Below are 16,606 nucleotides of genomic sequence, written 5' to 3' on the forward strand. Positions count from 1 at the left end.
GCAGTCCACCTGATGGTAAGTGGCTATTGCCGCCCATGGACATCTGTAATCAACCCCAGACATGATTAGATATTCCTACCTGAGGTCGACGACAGATGCGCCGCTAGCCCTGAGGACAAAGCTGGAACGCCTCGGAAAAGTCTGTCTCCCTTGTGGACTACAAACTTGTAAATTGAGTTTGTACTCAATGAACTTACGGAATTTCTATTGTTATTAATTGCTGATGTACTTGTGAAAAATAAATCTTATTTATTTCACAGGTTTTAATTAATATAATTTTGGCCAAACATGACAATCCGATAAAAAGTGCAAACATCGAGAATCTTCTCGACGAAACGGATCGTCATTTGCTCACAAGGATACCGAGAGCGTTGGGGAACTTCAGCCTAGATTTTCCAAAATATATCAGTATAATCCCCTGTAATTATACAACTGATGTAAGTAAAGTGGTTATTACAATAACTTTATTTTATCGTCGTCAACCCATTACTGTCCTACTGCTGGGCACGGATCTTCTGTCAGAATGAGAAGGATCAGACCAGAGTCCACCGCGCTGGACAAGTGCGTATAAGTAGAAGTTACATACCTTTGAGAACTTTTTTAAACATCTCTTAGGTATGCAAGTTTCTTAACGGTGTTTTCCTTTGTCGTTTTAGCAAGTGATAATTTCTAATACGCAAATAACTTTGAAAAATCATTGCTGCCTGGGATCTTATCTCGAACCTCTCGAACAGGAGGCCGAGTTTCAACCATTAGGCTTGTCATCAAAGTTTGTCATCAAAGCTACGAATGCTTGTCATCAAAGTTTTTGTAAAGTGGTTTGTTAAAGTTCTTACATATATGCATGGGAGGAAATACTATATTATAAAAAAATCTTTGAGAACGAATGAGAGTATGAATTATTGTTGTAGACGGCTGCTAGTTGCCCAAGCTGCTCCCAGGCTCTTCACTGTTCTATGTTCAACGTTGGGATTGCACGCAACTGCTCTTTGCTCGGCTTGACCTGCAGGGAGGGTCACTGCTCCTTCCTGAACAACACTGAATGCCCCACCTCTTAATAAATATAATTAAGGTATGTATTCGGCTTTAAGTTTTATTCCCCACTTCTAGACCCTGAAAATTGAGATAAGTCTAGAGCAAGCAAAAGAGAGGTCTGAATCACAGGTTTTAACTTTTTTCGTATATCACTCAAATTTATAATCAGTTTTTTTTCCAGCGCTCCCCAAAAGTCGGGGTAAAAAACCCTATTTTATCTTATAAAACAAATCGCAGAACTCTACATTTGATTTAGACCTTTCACCGCCCCCCTAACACCTACGATGTAGCGTTATCTCTCACTTTGAGAAACACCGACCAAAGTGCATGAATCAAATTTGTTCCTGGAAGAATATATATCTAATTAATTAATTGCTTATGAAGCATTATATGATTAAAACATTAAATAAGTAATAATCTTCAAAATACTGTGGCATAAATATTCCTTCCAATTTTTTCAGATAATCGTGTAACAGAATAAGAAGAAGAAGACACAAAGCATTGAATAAATTAAGATTTTATTTAAAAAATAAATTCAATTATTTAATTGGAAACTGTTTTACGCTTTATTTTTAAATCGCTCGTAATCCCAATAAAAAATACCTCCATGAGGACTTTAACACGTTTGGATGTTTTAAGTTAAACAGTTTGAGGCTGCTTTTCCACTGGAGACATGTGAGGCTTCGGCCCCTTATAAAGGCACAATAAGATGTGATGTGTGAAAATACTTACTATATAGCTACACGGACATACTCACGTATACGGCTATACTCACGATATAGTTACACGGACCTTAGCTCGCATTCCTAGCTCAAATTCTTAGCTCGTAGCTGACGATATAAAAAACAAACGTTAACTACCAGATCTAAACTAAGGGATGAACTAATGACTAATTTGGCACCTAAGTACATAAGCAAGTAAGTTGATTGGAAACCAACGTACACAATTATAGTTGGTGATATTTTGTAGATAACAATAAACTTGACATACTCACGAGTTTCTATTATAAAATCAGCCGCGGTGAGACATAGCACGCATCCCTTTCATTCGAAAATACATGTCATGATGTTTACAAGAAAGTGAATGAGGTATGATTACTTTTGTACATCATTTCTTATATATTATTTTTAATAATATAAAACAATACATACGCTGCTAAAAGGAATACCAATTACATGACAGTTTTTCACAAACGGATATCATTTAACATGCAATATCTAATGTTAATGAGAAATAAGGTATACTATTATGATACTATATCGAAGGTGGTAGAACCCTTTGTGGTTCGACTCCGGCGGCACCACCGCCACACCTATTTCTACCTAATAACAGCAGTGTTAGGCGCTGCTGTGTTCCGGTTTGAAGGGTGTGGTAAGGGAGACAGACTTTTCCGAGGCATTCCAGCTTAGTCCTCAGGGGTAGCGGCGCATCTGTGGCCGACCATAGGTGGGAATATCTAATCCTATCTGGGGTTGATTAAAGATGTCCATGGGCGGCAGTAGCCACTTACCATCAGGTGGACTGTATGCTCGTCTGCTACTCTTGTATTATAAAAAAAAAAAAAAAGAAATATAGAAAGAACTTAAGTAGTAGGTCTGTTAAAACAATCGATACACGTCTTCCACATAACATCTAAACTGTTTTTAGTCCTTAAATAATATATTATAAACGAGTACTTCGTAAGTAATTTTAGCAACAGGTCGACTGAGCATGACCACGGGTATGCTGTATAGGTAGATAAATAAATACTCGTATTATGTTTTTTTTTCTTGATGTTCGTTTATTTTTAGACATCACAGGGAATTTTTCAGTGTTGTGGAAGCCAATGTGTTCATTCAAAAGTCTTTGGTTAATATAAGCTTTACTGTAAATGAACGATTTTATTTGATAAATCTGTACTTTCACTTCATTTTTTTTCCAAAACGTTATTTTTCCAGTTGTTTTATCGGATCATTATGTCAAAATTATTTTAGGACGGATCCGAAACGTTGGCAAATGATGATCACTTTTATAACTTACTAGCTGACCCGGCAAACTTTGTACCGCCTCAGAATCCATTTATGAAATATATTTTATATTTTCTCACCTTTTAAGCCTTCCCTGGACTTCCTCCACAAATTATTCTAAACTAAAATGAGCCAAATCGGTCCAGCTGTTCTCGAGTTTTAGTGAGACTAACGAACAGCAGTTGATTTTTATATATATAGATTTACTAGCTGACCCGGCAAACGTTGTGTTGTCATATAAAAATGAATTTTCTAATGCCACATTATAGAAAAATAAAAACAAAAAAAAATGTACAAAAATTAAAAAAAAATTAAGGGTGAACAACCCTTATCACTTAGGGGTATGAAAAATAGATAGTAGCCGACCTACTCAATATGCATATAAAATTTGGTGAAAATCGGTAAAGCCGTTTCGGAGGAGTACGGTAACTAACATTGTGACACAAGAATTTTATATATACGAGTAAGATACGTATATTTCGTTTTACTTATATGGAACCCTAAAATATGTACTACGTCAAATATGTTACGTCAGAGGTAAGTGTAAAATGTACATACAAAATATTGTTTGTCTAATTGCCTGATACATGTCACTCCTTTGTCATTACACTTGAATATAGTCTTTCTTTATAGAAATGGGAGAAATGTTTGTCACTGTTGGCATAAAATTAACATAAATCATTATGTATAAATCGTATATATACTCAAGTAGGAAAGTGTCCCTCATTGGTTACGTCGACTTGCATCCGATCAACTTACATCTGAAATCATCGTCAACAGATAATATGGCTTTCAAGCTTATTGTACTTCCTTTTCTCACAGCTTTGGTAAGATCATTGGGTTTATTTATTTTTACGATTTATTGACGTTCAGTTTGTCAGTTAAGTAACTTATTAGCACTTGCCTGTCCCCAAACTTTGCGATGGTGCGATGGATGGTGAAGCTAGAGGCCCTCTCCAGAGACCTGTCTTTCTTTTTTTATATTACATCGGAGTTGCAGACGAGTATGCAGTCCACCTGATGGTAAGTGGCTACTGCCGACCGTGTACATCTGTAGTCAAATCCAGATAGGATTATATTCCTTCCAGAGGTAGGCTACAGATGCGCCGCTACCCTTGAGGACTAAGCTGGGATGCCTCGGAAAAGTATGTTTCCCTTGCTACACCTTTCAAACCAGAGCACAGCAGCGCTGAACACTGCTGTTTTTAGGTAGAAATAGGTGTGGCGTCGCAATCGAAACACCTGTATCAACAGTATAGCAATGAGCTGCAGCCACTAGTAATATTATAAATATTATTAACTGGATTATAAATATACCCTATCGGTACGTGCTGATAGAACCCTTCGTGGTTAAACTCTGGAGGTACCACCGTCACTCCTATTTATACCTTGACACAGCAGTAGCAGTAGCAATGGCCACTAACCATCAGATGGACTAAATGCTCGTTTGCTACTTCTAAATTAAAAAGTTAAGATTGCTTATTCATTTTTGAAAGAAAGTTCTTTTTAGTAAAGTTATTCGTTTCCAGGTTGCTGTTAACTTAATATTTGCTGAAGGATTCGGATTGCCATCTTCAGGCGACGGCAATAGTTCCGATCCAAGCTCAGCACTTTCTGGATTATTAAGTCAACTGCCGTTCCCTCTTCCTTTCGGATCCCGTCAAGAGCGATCTGCTGAGCCCGAAGAGTCTGATGATGGGGAACATCAGAACAGATTCTTTTTCGCTAGTCGTGTCGCTTGTAACTACACTGCTCAAGTAAGTAATTTCTTAAAAGCGGCAAACCAACTTACATTGCTGATATAATGTAGTGGCATGTTTACGGAGTTTTCAGTTTCATTTTAGCGCGTTGCTTACTACGTACCACGTATTCGGATATTACAGGCTTTAATCTGAGTGAAACACTGGATTGAAGGGGATGATGACAAATTTTCAAAACCCCTTCTATAAAGTACATGTCTAGAGAATCCAAAAATCGTATTATTTCGGCAATAAGTTGAGTATTAAAGAAAATAATAGCATTTTTATAGCCATTTTGAATTCAGCGTGAAAACGCTCGCGAGTGTCATGACGTTCTTCGGTGGTGTCATACTAGGACATCCCATACAAAAGTTCAAGCAATTTAGAGACATATCCAAAAATGACGTCATTATTTTACTTTTTTTTATTAAAAATTTAATATATCTTAAAGTTATTTTTTAAACTGGGTAGTTTTTGAGAATCCTATCAATATATTGATTATATATCTTCCTAATCCTTTCAATATATATCTTATATTTTTTAACTATCATCATGCCTTTGTAGTGTAGTTTGTTGGCAAGCGAGTAATCAAGATTCGGAGCGAATAACCTTATAAATTATAAACCTCATTTCGTATGTTTACGCGTAAAATTCATGACAAAAAGTCAATTATTTTAATTATTTTCCAGGGTGGCACCACGTGCAGTAGCTGCAGGCAAGCATTAGCGTGCTACCCCAACAACGTAGGCCGCCTACGCACTTGCCGCGGTTTCCTCAGCTACTGCAACAATGGCCGATGCTCCTTCATCCCTGGCCCACAGTGTGCCAACTCGACCAGCGGATAAATTTACACACCTATGAAACAAGGTATACTTTTTGAAGTGAAATCGTCTTTAGCGGTCTTGTACACTTTTTGTAATGGGTAAAAAATGTTAAACTCGAGTCAGGACACGTGACCTGATCGAAAATTCGTAAGACGGCAAAACAAACTGCAAGTCAAGGTGTCATCTGGTGTCAGCATGGAAAAAAGATGTCAATGGGTGTCAGTTTCATTTTTTATTTATATTTTATTATTCAGCTTAGGTTTCAAAAGTTTTCACTTTTGCTGGCACTCCCACTGAGTGCAACCCGTTGATTTTGCTACATGCTGCCCGCTCACCAGAATTATTTATCACCCAAATCAAATCATTTTTTTTAATTCAAAATGGTTCTTTACAGATCACTTTTTGAATGCCAATACAACTACCACCACTTCACAAGGTGTTTCGTTATGGAGAAGAAGCGGCGAAAGAAACTCCATCAATACTTAGACCCAGACAGATAGAGATAGATAGAGAATAGAATTACAGTTTTACCAGAGATCGGTCTCAAATGCGTTGCTTTATTGCTAAAACTTTAGACTTAAAACTATAGATACATAATAAGTAAGCGCGCGCCACCGCGCTAGCCAAGTGCGTATTAGTAGACACGTGGTTGTGTCTTTGAGATTTTTTTTTATAAATCTCTCCGGTGTGCAGGGTTCTTAACGATGTTTTCCTTCGCCGTTTAAGCAAGTGATAATTAATTTCTGATACGTACATAACTGTAAAAAATCAGAAATACGTTATTTTCCTGGTATTTTTCACTATTTCTAACAATGTCTGTCCATTTCAACTCATCTCTTCCCTTCTTCATTTGGTTTGAAAAGGGTTTGAACCAATAAATTAATTTTTATTTGTGTTTTGTTTCAGCTCGCATACTTAAGACCTTGAATAATTGGTTGTAAGTGAGTGGTATATAAAAATAAATGTTTCATAAAATCAGTACCGACTACCGATAAGTATGTAAACCACAATAATTAATTGAATAATAAATTGATTTACACTTTAAAATATACTTTTATTACCCTGCTGTATGAACCGTATACACAAATTTTGAAGGCGCTCCAGCTTATTTATTTGCTCCACGGTAATGACATTACACACACATCAGCATAGCCAAGTGTAGGTAGAAGTAGAGGTTGTGCAAGCTGTATTTTAGTGGCAATAGGTAGGTAATACATTCTTCAACTCGGAGCGAGCTCACTGCGGCAAACAGCTCTTACTGACATCAGTTATCTATGATATCCCGTACCCAGCAGTGGGCCCCCCGAAAGAAACATACATAAGTGCGGTTATACACGGCGAAATTTCTTGTAACTTAAAGTAAAATACATTTATTTAATACAAAAATCTTAAATTTTATTTTATAGGTACCTATTAGTAACTATTAGGGCTCGAACACAAAACTGCGATGCGACGCGATGCGAATTCGCAACGCAGTAAATTGCGATGCGAATTGCTGCGATGCGATATCGTGCGGCGTAGCGTCTCTCAGGGTGACCAACAACAACAACCACTGTGCGATGCGAATCAATTCGCAAGTTCTTGCGATGCGAAGAGGGAGCTCGCAGATTTTTGCGATGCGACGTCGCATCGCAGTTTTGTGTACGAACCCTTATAGTAAATAATAAAATAAATGACTACAAAAGTTTTTTGTTTTTATTTATATGTACCTATACACTCTGTAAGTAAGGAACTTCAAAGATGGTTATCGATAAATTTGCCTCCCTTATTGATAATCAGTAGATATGTGCCGAATAGTGGTTTCACCGAATAACCGAATACCGAATAATATTCGGTTTAACCTTTACCGAACCGAATATTCGGCCAAATTATTCGGTTTACCATTTCTTTATTGTCAATTTGCCAGTTATGTGTGTTCATTAATACTTTAAAATATTGATTTGAGTTTTAAAAATAAATACCTATTAAAAGGTTTAAAATAAATGTTTACTATTCTAACTGCAGATTAAGTAATGAATGTGTTGACTTGAGGTTTCAAAATAAATGTTGATTTGAAGTTTAATTGCTTTATTTTATTAGCCTTATTCAACACATTCTTCATAGCATTTGAGTTTAACTTATAATATAACATAAAACTTACATAAGAAGTTTTGTGTTTTAATCCTGTACAATGTCGTGTACACAAGAAAATAACCGAATAATTCGGCCGAATACAAATAGCAAAAGAGATGCCGAATACGCCGAATACCGAACACCAAACGAATATTCAGCGTATCTCTAATAATCATTCTATCCAATATTTCTGATATTTGACAATTTGTGTTATTTGTATACCCACGTACTAGAAATGGTCAAATTTCAATCTTTGCAAAATAAGATAGATAGATTATTAAAAAAGGGCATTAATCAAGTGTGTGTCAGACCACAATGTGGTCCCACACGCAGTATAAACATTTGTAATTCGTGGTCGTTGCAATACATATTATAGTAAAAACAAGCTGACCCGGCAAATGTTGTGTTACCATATAAATAAAAAAATATTGAGGGTGAACAACTCTTATCACTTAGGGGTATGAAAAATAGATAGTAGCCGATTCTCAGACCTACTGAATATGCATATAAAATTTGGGGAAAATCGGTAAAGCCGTTTCGGAGGAGTACGATAACTAACATTGTGACACGAGAATTGTATGTATAAGATAATAATATATTGTACACATTACAATGTTATATTTTATGAAATAAAGTAAAAAATATGATTTCCGCAAAAATATTTTTCCGAATTTTCCGGTCACCGGTCAATACCTGGATTAATTACGCCTATAATCTATCCAAAGTTTTGTCTACTAAAGATTGATATATGACAATGTCTATATACTAAACATTGTATACGTAGATATACATATTTAAATTACAGAAAATAGCTGATATTCCTTTTAAAAAAACCATAAAACTACTAATAACAATTTGATTTTATAAGGAAGTTGGTCGTGGGATCTTTGTGTTGTTCACACAAACACAAAGTTCCTTCTTCCAAAGTTCCTTGAAGACTAAGTTCCACCTCACCACACCCTTAATTCTGGCACACATCGATTACGAATTATCTATATATTTATATAAATCTTAGATTTACCACCTATTAGCCACTTAAGCAACTATTTGCTTAAGCTAACATCTCGTCGTTTAAGCTGCTAAACACTTAGCCGCTGCCGCTCGTGCGTCCCATATGCTTGAGCGATCAATATGATATTTTATTCAAAAAATCTATCAACAGTCAAGTGTTTACGCGTCCGCATAATATAGATCGATAAGCTACTCTTTATTTGCTGAACGGTTTATGAAAAAAAATGTATTCATAACTTATATCCAAAATTGCCTCCGCCTTCTCCTCCGAGCTGGTTAAGCGCCCCCTCCTTTGCTCGCTCGGCGTCTTCCTTCGCAGACATGACCACGTCGCAGAAGGTGATCATGCCGTCCCAGGCTTCGCTGCACTGAACCATCGCTCCGACGATGGCCGACGGAGAGAGATCCGGTCCCACTTTTTCGACGAGGATCCGCCGCTGCGATTCCCACGCCGGGCAGAACTGCAGCGTGTGCTGAGCGGAATCCTCGTCGAGCCCGCAATGATGACACTGGGCCGTCTCTTCTCTTTGTATCCTTTTCAGATACTCACCGAAACAGCCATATCCGGTGAGTATCTGAGTAAGGCAGTAGGTCACTCTACCCCTGCTCTTCAGCCAGGCCCGAAATTTCGGATAAGAATAAGAAAGTTAGGATAGCGTCAACGTCGGACAGTTACCTACGAGTACCTCGAAATTGCTTTCGGACGGATTCTAAAACCTTGACATCCTAAGACCTAACAACTGTTTCAAGTTTATACCTTTATTCTTTTTTAGTAATATACGGAATACTAAAATAATAAGTATATCTTATTATTAAAATGTGCTATAAAATCCTACTAATATTATAAAGGCGAAAGTTTGTAAGGATGCCTTTTTGCCTGGATGCCTGGATAACCTTTTTAATATGCTTATTTTACGGTATTTACTTTACGGTACAGTAATTTCTTATCAAAATAAATACTTTTATCGCCTTTGACATTTAAAGTAGATAAACTTTGTCCTCAATAATTATTACATCAAATAATTTGGACAGATACTTTAAAACTTATCACGTGAATATGTGAACATGGCAAACTTGTGAACGTCAGTTGCTATTAGTTTCGGGTTCATAAGGTGGTATGTCATGTTTTTTGTACAAGGTGAAACCGCGGGCACAACTAGTAATATTATATTTCTATATACCTTTGCATTATTTTCTGTATGGAGTTTGTATACACATGAATGATTTATGTTTAAATACACGGTAGTCCTTTGTCATCATACCTTTGAATAGTCTTTCTGTTATAGAAATGGGAGATTTGTTTGTCATTGTTGTCATAAAATTAACATAAACCATTATGTAGAAATCGTATATAAACTCAGTTAGCAAAGTGTTCCTCATTGGTTTCGTCGACTTGTAGCCGATCAACTTTCATCTTAAATAAAATGGCTTCCAAGCTTATTATACTTCCTGTTCTCGCAGCTGTGGTAAGAATGATTAAATGTACTTTTTAACATTTTTATTTTTAAGCTTTTTTTGAGGCCTCTACTTCGTAGGCACCCTTGCCATTCACTTTCGTTTCACTATTACTATTTCAGCCTAATTACAGCAGCATTAAGCACTGCTGTTTTCTGGTTTGAAGGGTTGGTAATGGTTACATACAATTCAGAAGTATTCCAGCTTAGTTCCCAGGGTTAGCAGCTGATCGCGAACGAATGCTTTTAGCGTACCCGCAGTCCCGTTAAAGGGCGTGCAGAGGAACACCGTGGGGTTTTAGCCGGTCGGAGTCCGGCATATCCTCTCCGCTGCCCCCGCGGCTGAGAGAAACCCATGACTGGTTTTCCCACCTAAAAAAAGGGTTAGCAACTGCACTGAACTGCAGGTTGACTGTAGGTATTGTATGAGCATTTAACGTCTACGGTCTAATATAGCTTGCCCGTCCACTGACCGTCATGAATCAACATGAATTGGAATAGTATTGATGTACGCTCTGGGTGTCCTCCAGAGACCTATGTTTTTCTGATCAATTCTACACAGGTCCATCGGCGAGACATACATAGAATTGCAGACACCAGCGAAATATCGTCGTCTACTCCTTTCCTCCCAAAATGAGAATCCTCCTCCCACCTACTCAGCGAAATATAAATATAAAAATATATTATACTAAGATATATTAAGATCGTTATACTAAGATATTTAAGAGGCAACACAGTCGCACTTAGCTTTGCCTTGTAACATCGATATTTACATAAGATTTTGGTTTAAAGATTATGATAAGGGAGAAATACTTAGTGCCGTTCCGACTTAGTCTTTTGAGACGGAAATGCTCCTGTGGGTACCCTCTGGTAGGAATGCAATTTATTTTTATAAGTTAATACATTTTAACAAGACTTATTCGTTTCCAGGTTGCTGTTAACTTATATTTTGCTGAAGGGTTGCCGGCATCTGAAGATGGTGCCTCCGCCTTGGGGCTCCTCCCCAAGCGTGTTACTTGCGACTACAGTAAAACAGTACGTATTTTTAAAGCCGGAAAAATTCGCTATAGTGATTGTAAGGAGTGACGAAATTTTTGCATTCATTTTATACCTACCGCATTGTTTCAATAAAAGTAGAGGACTTACGACATCTAACTTGTTCCACATCCCACTATATCTCACAACGACTAGATTTAATATTTATTTGTGGTACTAAAATGTTACTGTCTCGACAAATTTTACGTACGATACGTGTAGGTACATCGAGTGGCATTATAAATACTTAAATTTTCTTATGAAAATATCTTTAGGCCAGTTCATACTCGTAACTTCGTTTATATAAGAGTTCTGGTATGATGATACTCGTACCTATATTTGCTTTCTGACACCTGAGTTAAGTAATGAGAAGTTAGTGAAAATTAAAAAAAAAAACAAAATCCTACCAAACCGTATAGTGTCGCATATATTTTTAATTAATGCATAGCAAATTTATTATAGAATTCATCCTATATTTTTCTCAATATAGAAGCCCGCGCATTATTGATCAATTATTTAATTAGAATGTTTTAAATTCCAGCCTGGTAGCAGTTGCGTTAGCTGCAGGGAATCCTTGACGTGCCGCCCCGACAACAAAGGCGTTATACACACTTGCCGCGGTCTCCTCCGCTACTGTAACTACGGAAGATGCAGCTTATTCGCAGAGAAGAAGTGTGAGGACAGTAGCGAAGAGAACAACGGCAGTGGAGAGGGCAACGGAGGGAACAATGATGGAGGCAGTGGAGGAAACAACGATGGAGGCAGCGGAGGGAACAACGGAGGAAACAACGATGGGAGCAGCGGAGGGAATAACGGAGGAAACAACGATGGGGGCAGCGGAGGGAGCAACGATGGAGGCAGCGGAGGCAACACCGACTAATAGATAACATACAACCGATGTATCATAAAATTAAATAAGGGTTATAGCATTCTGTGGCCTAAACCCGCATTTTAGTCACGCTTTTCCGTGTCCAAAGTACCCAATTTTTACACCGTACGAATCAATAGACTAATTCAAATTCAAATTCAAATTCTTTATTGCTCATGCTTATTTTCAAAGTCTTACAAATTAATCATAGTACAAGCATGCACCCTGTTAGGGTAATGCAATATAATATTTACATACTTTTTTAAGAACCGAAATATCTTTATAATTATTAAACAATAATTTAAAATAATAGATATAATTGTAACATCGTCAAGATAGAATAATTAATACGATGTCAATTATTTTAAAGAATGTATATAATATAATAATTATAATAGTTAATTAGTCAATTATCTGTATAAGTCAGAATTTCAATGTCTGTTATGTAAATAATTATTATTTAATAGCCAATTTGGTTAAGATTCAATAAAGGACTTAATAAAGGAGTTAATAAGGATTACTTTGTTTAAAGCAATAATATTAACATAATATTTTATTTTTGGTGTATTTACGTTCTTGAAAATGTATACCTATATTCTAAGCAATCGCATCACTGTAAGTCTGTTGGACTGTATCGAATTTTATTGGTTTTTTTTTCACATCAAAGTAGATATCCTCGCTGCTTTAACGGGCGCTAACTTCACGCCGTGCGGTAATTGGCAACTTAGGCCACGTGTATAGTAATATACTGTTAGTTTTATAAGACACGTAGCAAACGAACATACAGTTCACCTCATTGTAAGTGGCAACTGTCTTCCAAAGTCTTATTTCTCTTTATCTTATCGTCAGCCCATTACTGCCCCATTACATTTACATTACGGCATAAGTCTCCTCTTACGCTTTTTGTCCACCGAAACCGTCACCGAGCCGATACCGATAATTAATGACGGCGCCGAAGTAGCGTACATACATCACTATCACTACTATAAAACAAAGTCGCTTCCTGCTGACTGTCCCCATGTTCGCTTAGATCTTTATAACTACGGACCTGATTTTGATGCAGTGTTTTTTAATAGACAGAGTGATTCAACAGGAAGGTTTGTATGTATAATACATGCATAACATAGTAGAACAACACTGATGATTTTACAGATTTCGTAAATAAACACATATGTTTGTTGTAATATATGGGGAAGCACGCGCTATCAACACAAGTGATTTTCATTCGGATTAACAGAAAGTTACCATAACATAGTCGATAGTATAGACTGTATTCCTTAATTATGAAAGTAGAAAAAAAGGATGCAGTATACCTGGAAAGTGGTCACTGCCGCGCATAAGGATCAGTAACCAACTCCATATAAATTGAAGATTTTACTTAAAGCCTATCAAAGACGCGTAGCCACTCCTGAGTAGGTACCTACAGAATTGTGAATCAATCCATATGTGGAAGCTCTTCCGCAGAAACGACTGAACTGCTATAAGTTAGAAATAGGTGTGGGGGTGGTACCATTATGATTCCGGTTAAACCATATTGATCCTAGTACTTTTCAAATACATTGTTATGAAATATATTTCACCAAGAATGCGAGGTTACGAAGCGGCTTTCACGTTATTGGACGTGTGATCAACGAGGCAGGGATCCGACTACGGATGAGAGCATGTGTGGTCGTAAACACTTGAAGGTGTAAGATGATTGCAAGCCTGTGCACGGAGAGCCCAAATCTCCTGCGCTCAGGGGACTTCGTTTGCGTCCCATCGGAGATGAGCGAGTTCTCTACATAATGCCGAGGGAGACCACCAAGTTGTATGGTAAAAAAATCCTGCAGCCTGCACAGTGGCGCTCACAAATTAGAATTTTTGTATGTCGAACCTTGATAAGTCCAAAAATCGAAAATAATGTTTTTTCTCCTTGTTGAACTCTAAAATCTTTATTACTCGAAACCCTCTAAAGAACTACTAGTTGATGTGTCAATAGGTTTAATAATAATAATGACATAATGAATAATCCATTCATAAATTTCGATATTCGATTCGATTTTGATTTTTATACAAATAAAAATCAAGCATGTAATGTAGGTATGTAGAAAATAAAATAAATGTATATTTGGCCATTATCGTACAAGTATGTAATTTGGATGCATAGTTTAGTAGACTTCCGGTCTGTATCATATTGCGAAATCGATTAATGGAGGAGCGCACGAAAATATGATTTTGAGTGGATTTAGTAGAAATTAACCATAACGAAACATAATTCCATTTCTTAGAACGAAACATAATTAAATTTCTTAAATTAACATAGTATATTTATTGTTGTGTAATACCTATTGAACCGTAAAACATGTGAACGTCCCGTCATCCCAAGCATCCCGCTCATGGATATATCACCCTTCGAACCGAGCAGTGCTTAACACTGCTGTTATTAGGCAGAAATAGGTGTGGCGGTGGTGCCGATGTGTCGGCAATATAAAACATGTTGGAACTTGTCCATACACTGTTGTCACACGCCGATGTCGATCGAACAAAATAAACCGCCGATATCGGTCGCGGTGGACAAACTATCGCCGTCACGACATATTAAAATCGGTCCGAAATAAACCTTGTTCTCGGTATCGGCTCGGTGACGGTGCAGTGGACAAACGACCTCAGAGTGCACCACGCTGCAGAATTGCGAATTGGTAGACCTCATGCATCTTTGAGAAGTTGTGTTTTAGGGATGTTTTTCTTCACTGTGACAAATTAAAACACGTTTACTTCTTCCGTGAATATTTTTTTATATTGTTAACACAAAAATAAGTAAACGAAGCAAAATAATTGATATATAGTAATAATAATTTGTAATATGATATTACTTTCTTTTTGTATCACAAAAATAAATTGATTTTTTATTTATTTTTTTCAGCTCGCAGACTTTACACACTTATGTATTGTTTTAGTGAGTGATTAATCAATATACTCGTAAATAAAGAAAGAAATGTTTTCAGTATAATCCATATGTAATTCAAAATAATTAATTAAAAAATAAAATAATTAACACTTTATAATGTACTTTTATTAAGTATACTAGCAGAACCCACGGCTTCGCTCGCGTAAAAAAATAGTATATGACATAAAATATACTGTAATTGTAAATTTGTACCTTTAACAATTTTAACGCTAAAGTAGTATTAATATTTAATTAAACGAATATTTTTTTCTTTCTTTCTTTCTTTCTAATTGAAACGAAAATTCATTTCACCAGTGAAAAAATATATACTTATTATCATAAATCCTAGACACCAAAAACAAGTTTTTTTAAGAAATTAAAGTAACATGCAGTCTATCTAACAGTAAGTTAACGTATGTGCCCTCTGTACATTAAAAAATAATATCAAAAAACTCATAGGCAGTTCATAGAAACTGCCAAGTAAAATGACAGCATTAATTTTTAAAACAAGCTTTATAATATATATTAAAATGAGTCTGCTAACAATAACTCACTGTACATTATAACGAAAAGATACCATGCACCTACCTATAAATTATAATTATCTTAAATAATCAGTAATATATCGTCAAGGTTTTTAAACTTGATTGATTAGAATCAAAAAGCAAAAAGTGCCTTTGCCAAATTGACGCCGAACGCACGCAGTGCTACACAGTGCAGTATTATACGAAACGTTTCAGCGTGTTTTTACCCCTTTCATAATCCACATCTACTGTATCCTTACCAGGAGTTTTTACGTTTCGACAAATATGACTGTTTTGGTATTTGTTCACGTATTGGCCCATACGATTTCCTAGTTCTGACACAATCCGCTAGGGGCGCTGATTGGAATTTGTATGGGCAAATACGTAAACAAATACCAAAACAGTCATATTTGTCGAAACATAAAAATCCTGGTAAGGGTACTGGACTCATGGCGGTCCACGACGGTTCGGATTGCACGATCATTTATGCCGACTATGTGCAAAATGAATTGTATTCCCGAAGTATTCCCCTGAGCGCCTGAGCTTCAAGGAAGGTGCAAAAAGAGCTCTTCTTTAAAGCCGGCGATACATTGGCCACTCCTCTGGTGTAGTAAATGTCCAAAGGCGACGATGACTGCTTTCCATCAGGTAACTCGTCTGCCTTATCGTTAGGTATACATATAAAAAAATCCTTTATTATAAAAATCTCGGGAAGCGCAAACTTGCCAGGAAATAAAAAAATATGTAACCTAGCTAGGTTATATAACGCTATCAATTACAAGTACGGTCGAAGCCGGGTCTGCCCTTATTACGACGATAACATTATTTGCCTATGCCTATTACACCGCTACCCTTTTACTAATCCTATATAATTACTATCCTAAGTACTTATCGGACTGCCCAGGTATATTTATATGAGACTTATACTGACTACCCATTAGCTACTTAAGCTATAGTTGCTTAAGGTACCATCTCGTCGTTTAAGCTGCTACGCAAACCGCTGCCGCTCGTGCGTCCTCTTTGTTGCTTGAGCGATTAACATGTTTTTATTTTATTCGAAAATCCTATCCAC

The 16,606-nt window shown here is 36.6% G+C and overlaps 2 protein-coding genes and 1 long non-coding RNA gene across 4 annotated transcripts; all 3 read left to right on the plus strand.

Annotated features, from left to right (window-relative positions):
* Positions 1-230: 230 nt before the first annotated feature.
* LOC140753868 (uncharacterized) lies at positions 231-1,589 on the plus strand. Its single transcript, XR_012103605.1, has 3 exons — positions 231-437; positions 912-1,072; positions 1,497-1,589. It is a non-coding gene; the product is annotated as an uncharacterized LOC140753868 (long non-coding RNA).
* Positions 1,590-3,627: 2,038 nt separating this feature from the next.
* On the plus strand, positions 3,628-6,632 carry LOC140754172 (uncharacterized). Of its 2 annotated transcripts, none has more exons than XM_073089122.1 (4): positions 3,628-3,868; positions 4,571-4,798; positions 5,470-5,647; positions 6,511-6,632. In XM_073089122.1, exons 1-3 carry the CDS (start codon positions 3,725-3,727, stop codon positions 5,623-5,625), a joined length of 528 nt encoding a protein of 175 aa, XP_072945223.1. In that variant the 5' UTR covers positions 3,628-3,724; the 3' UTR covers positions 5,626-5,647; positions 6,511-6,632. The 2 variants fall into 2 exon arrangements, with proteins under 2 accessions (XP_072945223.1, XP_072945224.1); XM_073089123.1 differs by lacking the exon at positions 6,511-6,632 and adding an exon at positions 5,999-6,341.
* A 3,488-nt stretch (positions 6,633-10,120) lies between these two features.
* Positions 10,121-12,605, plus strand: LOC140754167 (uncharacterized). Its single transcript, XM_073089116.1, has 3 exons — positions 10,121-10,193; positions 11,112-11,216; positions 11,758-12,605. Exons 1-3 carry the CDS (start codon positions 10,152-10,154, stop codon positions 12,094-12,096), a joined length of 486 nt encoding a protein of 161 aa, XP_072945217.1. The 5' UTR covers positions 10,121-10,151; the 3' UTR covers positions 12,097-12,605.
* The last annotated feature ends 4,001 nt before the right edge of the window (positions 12,606-16,606 follow it).

Source organism: Epargyreus clarus, unplaced genomic scaffold, assembly GCF_041222505.1.
Source record: "Epargyreus clarus isolate Ecla_fem2 unplaced genomic scaffold, WU_Ecla_fem_2.2 ptg000027l, whole genome shotgun sequence".
NCBI classification, from domain to species: domain Eukaryota; kingdom Metazoa; phylum Arthropoda; class Insecta; order Lepidoptera; family Hesperiidae; genus Epargyreus; species Epargyreus clarus.

Excerpts from the sequence above, each read along its gene's own strand:
- LOC140754172 (XM_073089122.1), top strand. The coding sequence starts at position 3,725 with ATGTATAAATCGTATATATACTCAAGTAGGAAAGTGTCCCTCATTGGT. Across the intron at positions 3,869-4,570 it reads TTCCTTTTCTCACAGCTTTG|GTTGCTGTTAACTTAATATT; the intron begins GTAAGATCATTG and ends ATTCGTTTCCAG. Across the intron at positions 4,799-5,469 it reads CTTGTAACTACACTGCTCAA|GGTGGCACCACGTGCAGTAG; the intron begins GTAAGTAATTTC and ends ATTATTTTCCAG.
- LOC140754167 (XM_073089116.1), top strand. The coding sequence starts at position 10,152 with ATGGCTTCCAAGCTTATTATACTTCCTGTTCTCGCAGCTGTG. Across the intron at positions 10,194-11,111 it reads TTCCTGTTCTCGCAGCTGTG|GTTGCTGTTAACTTATATTT; the intron begins GTAAGAATGATT and ends ATTCGTTTCCAG. Across the intron at positions 11,217-11,757 it reads CTTGCGACTACAGTAAAACA|CCTGGTAGCAGTTGCGTTAG; the intron begins GTACGTATTTTT and ends TTTAAATTCCAG.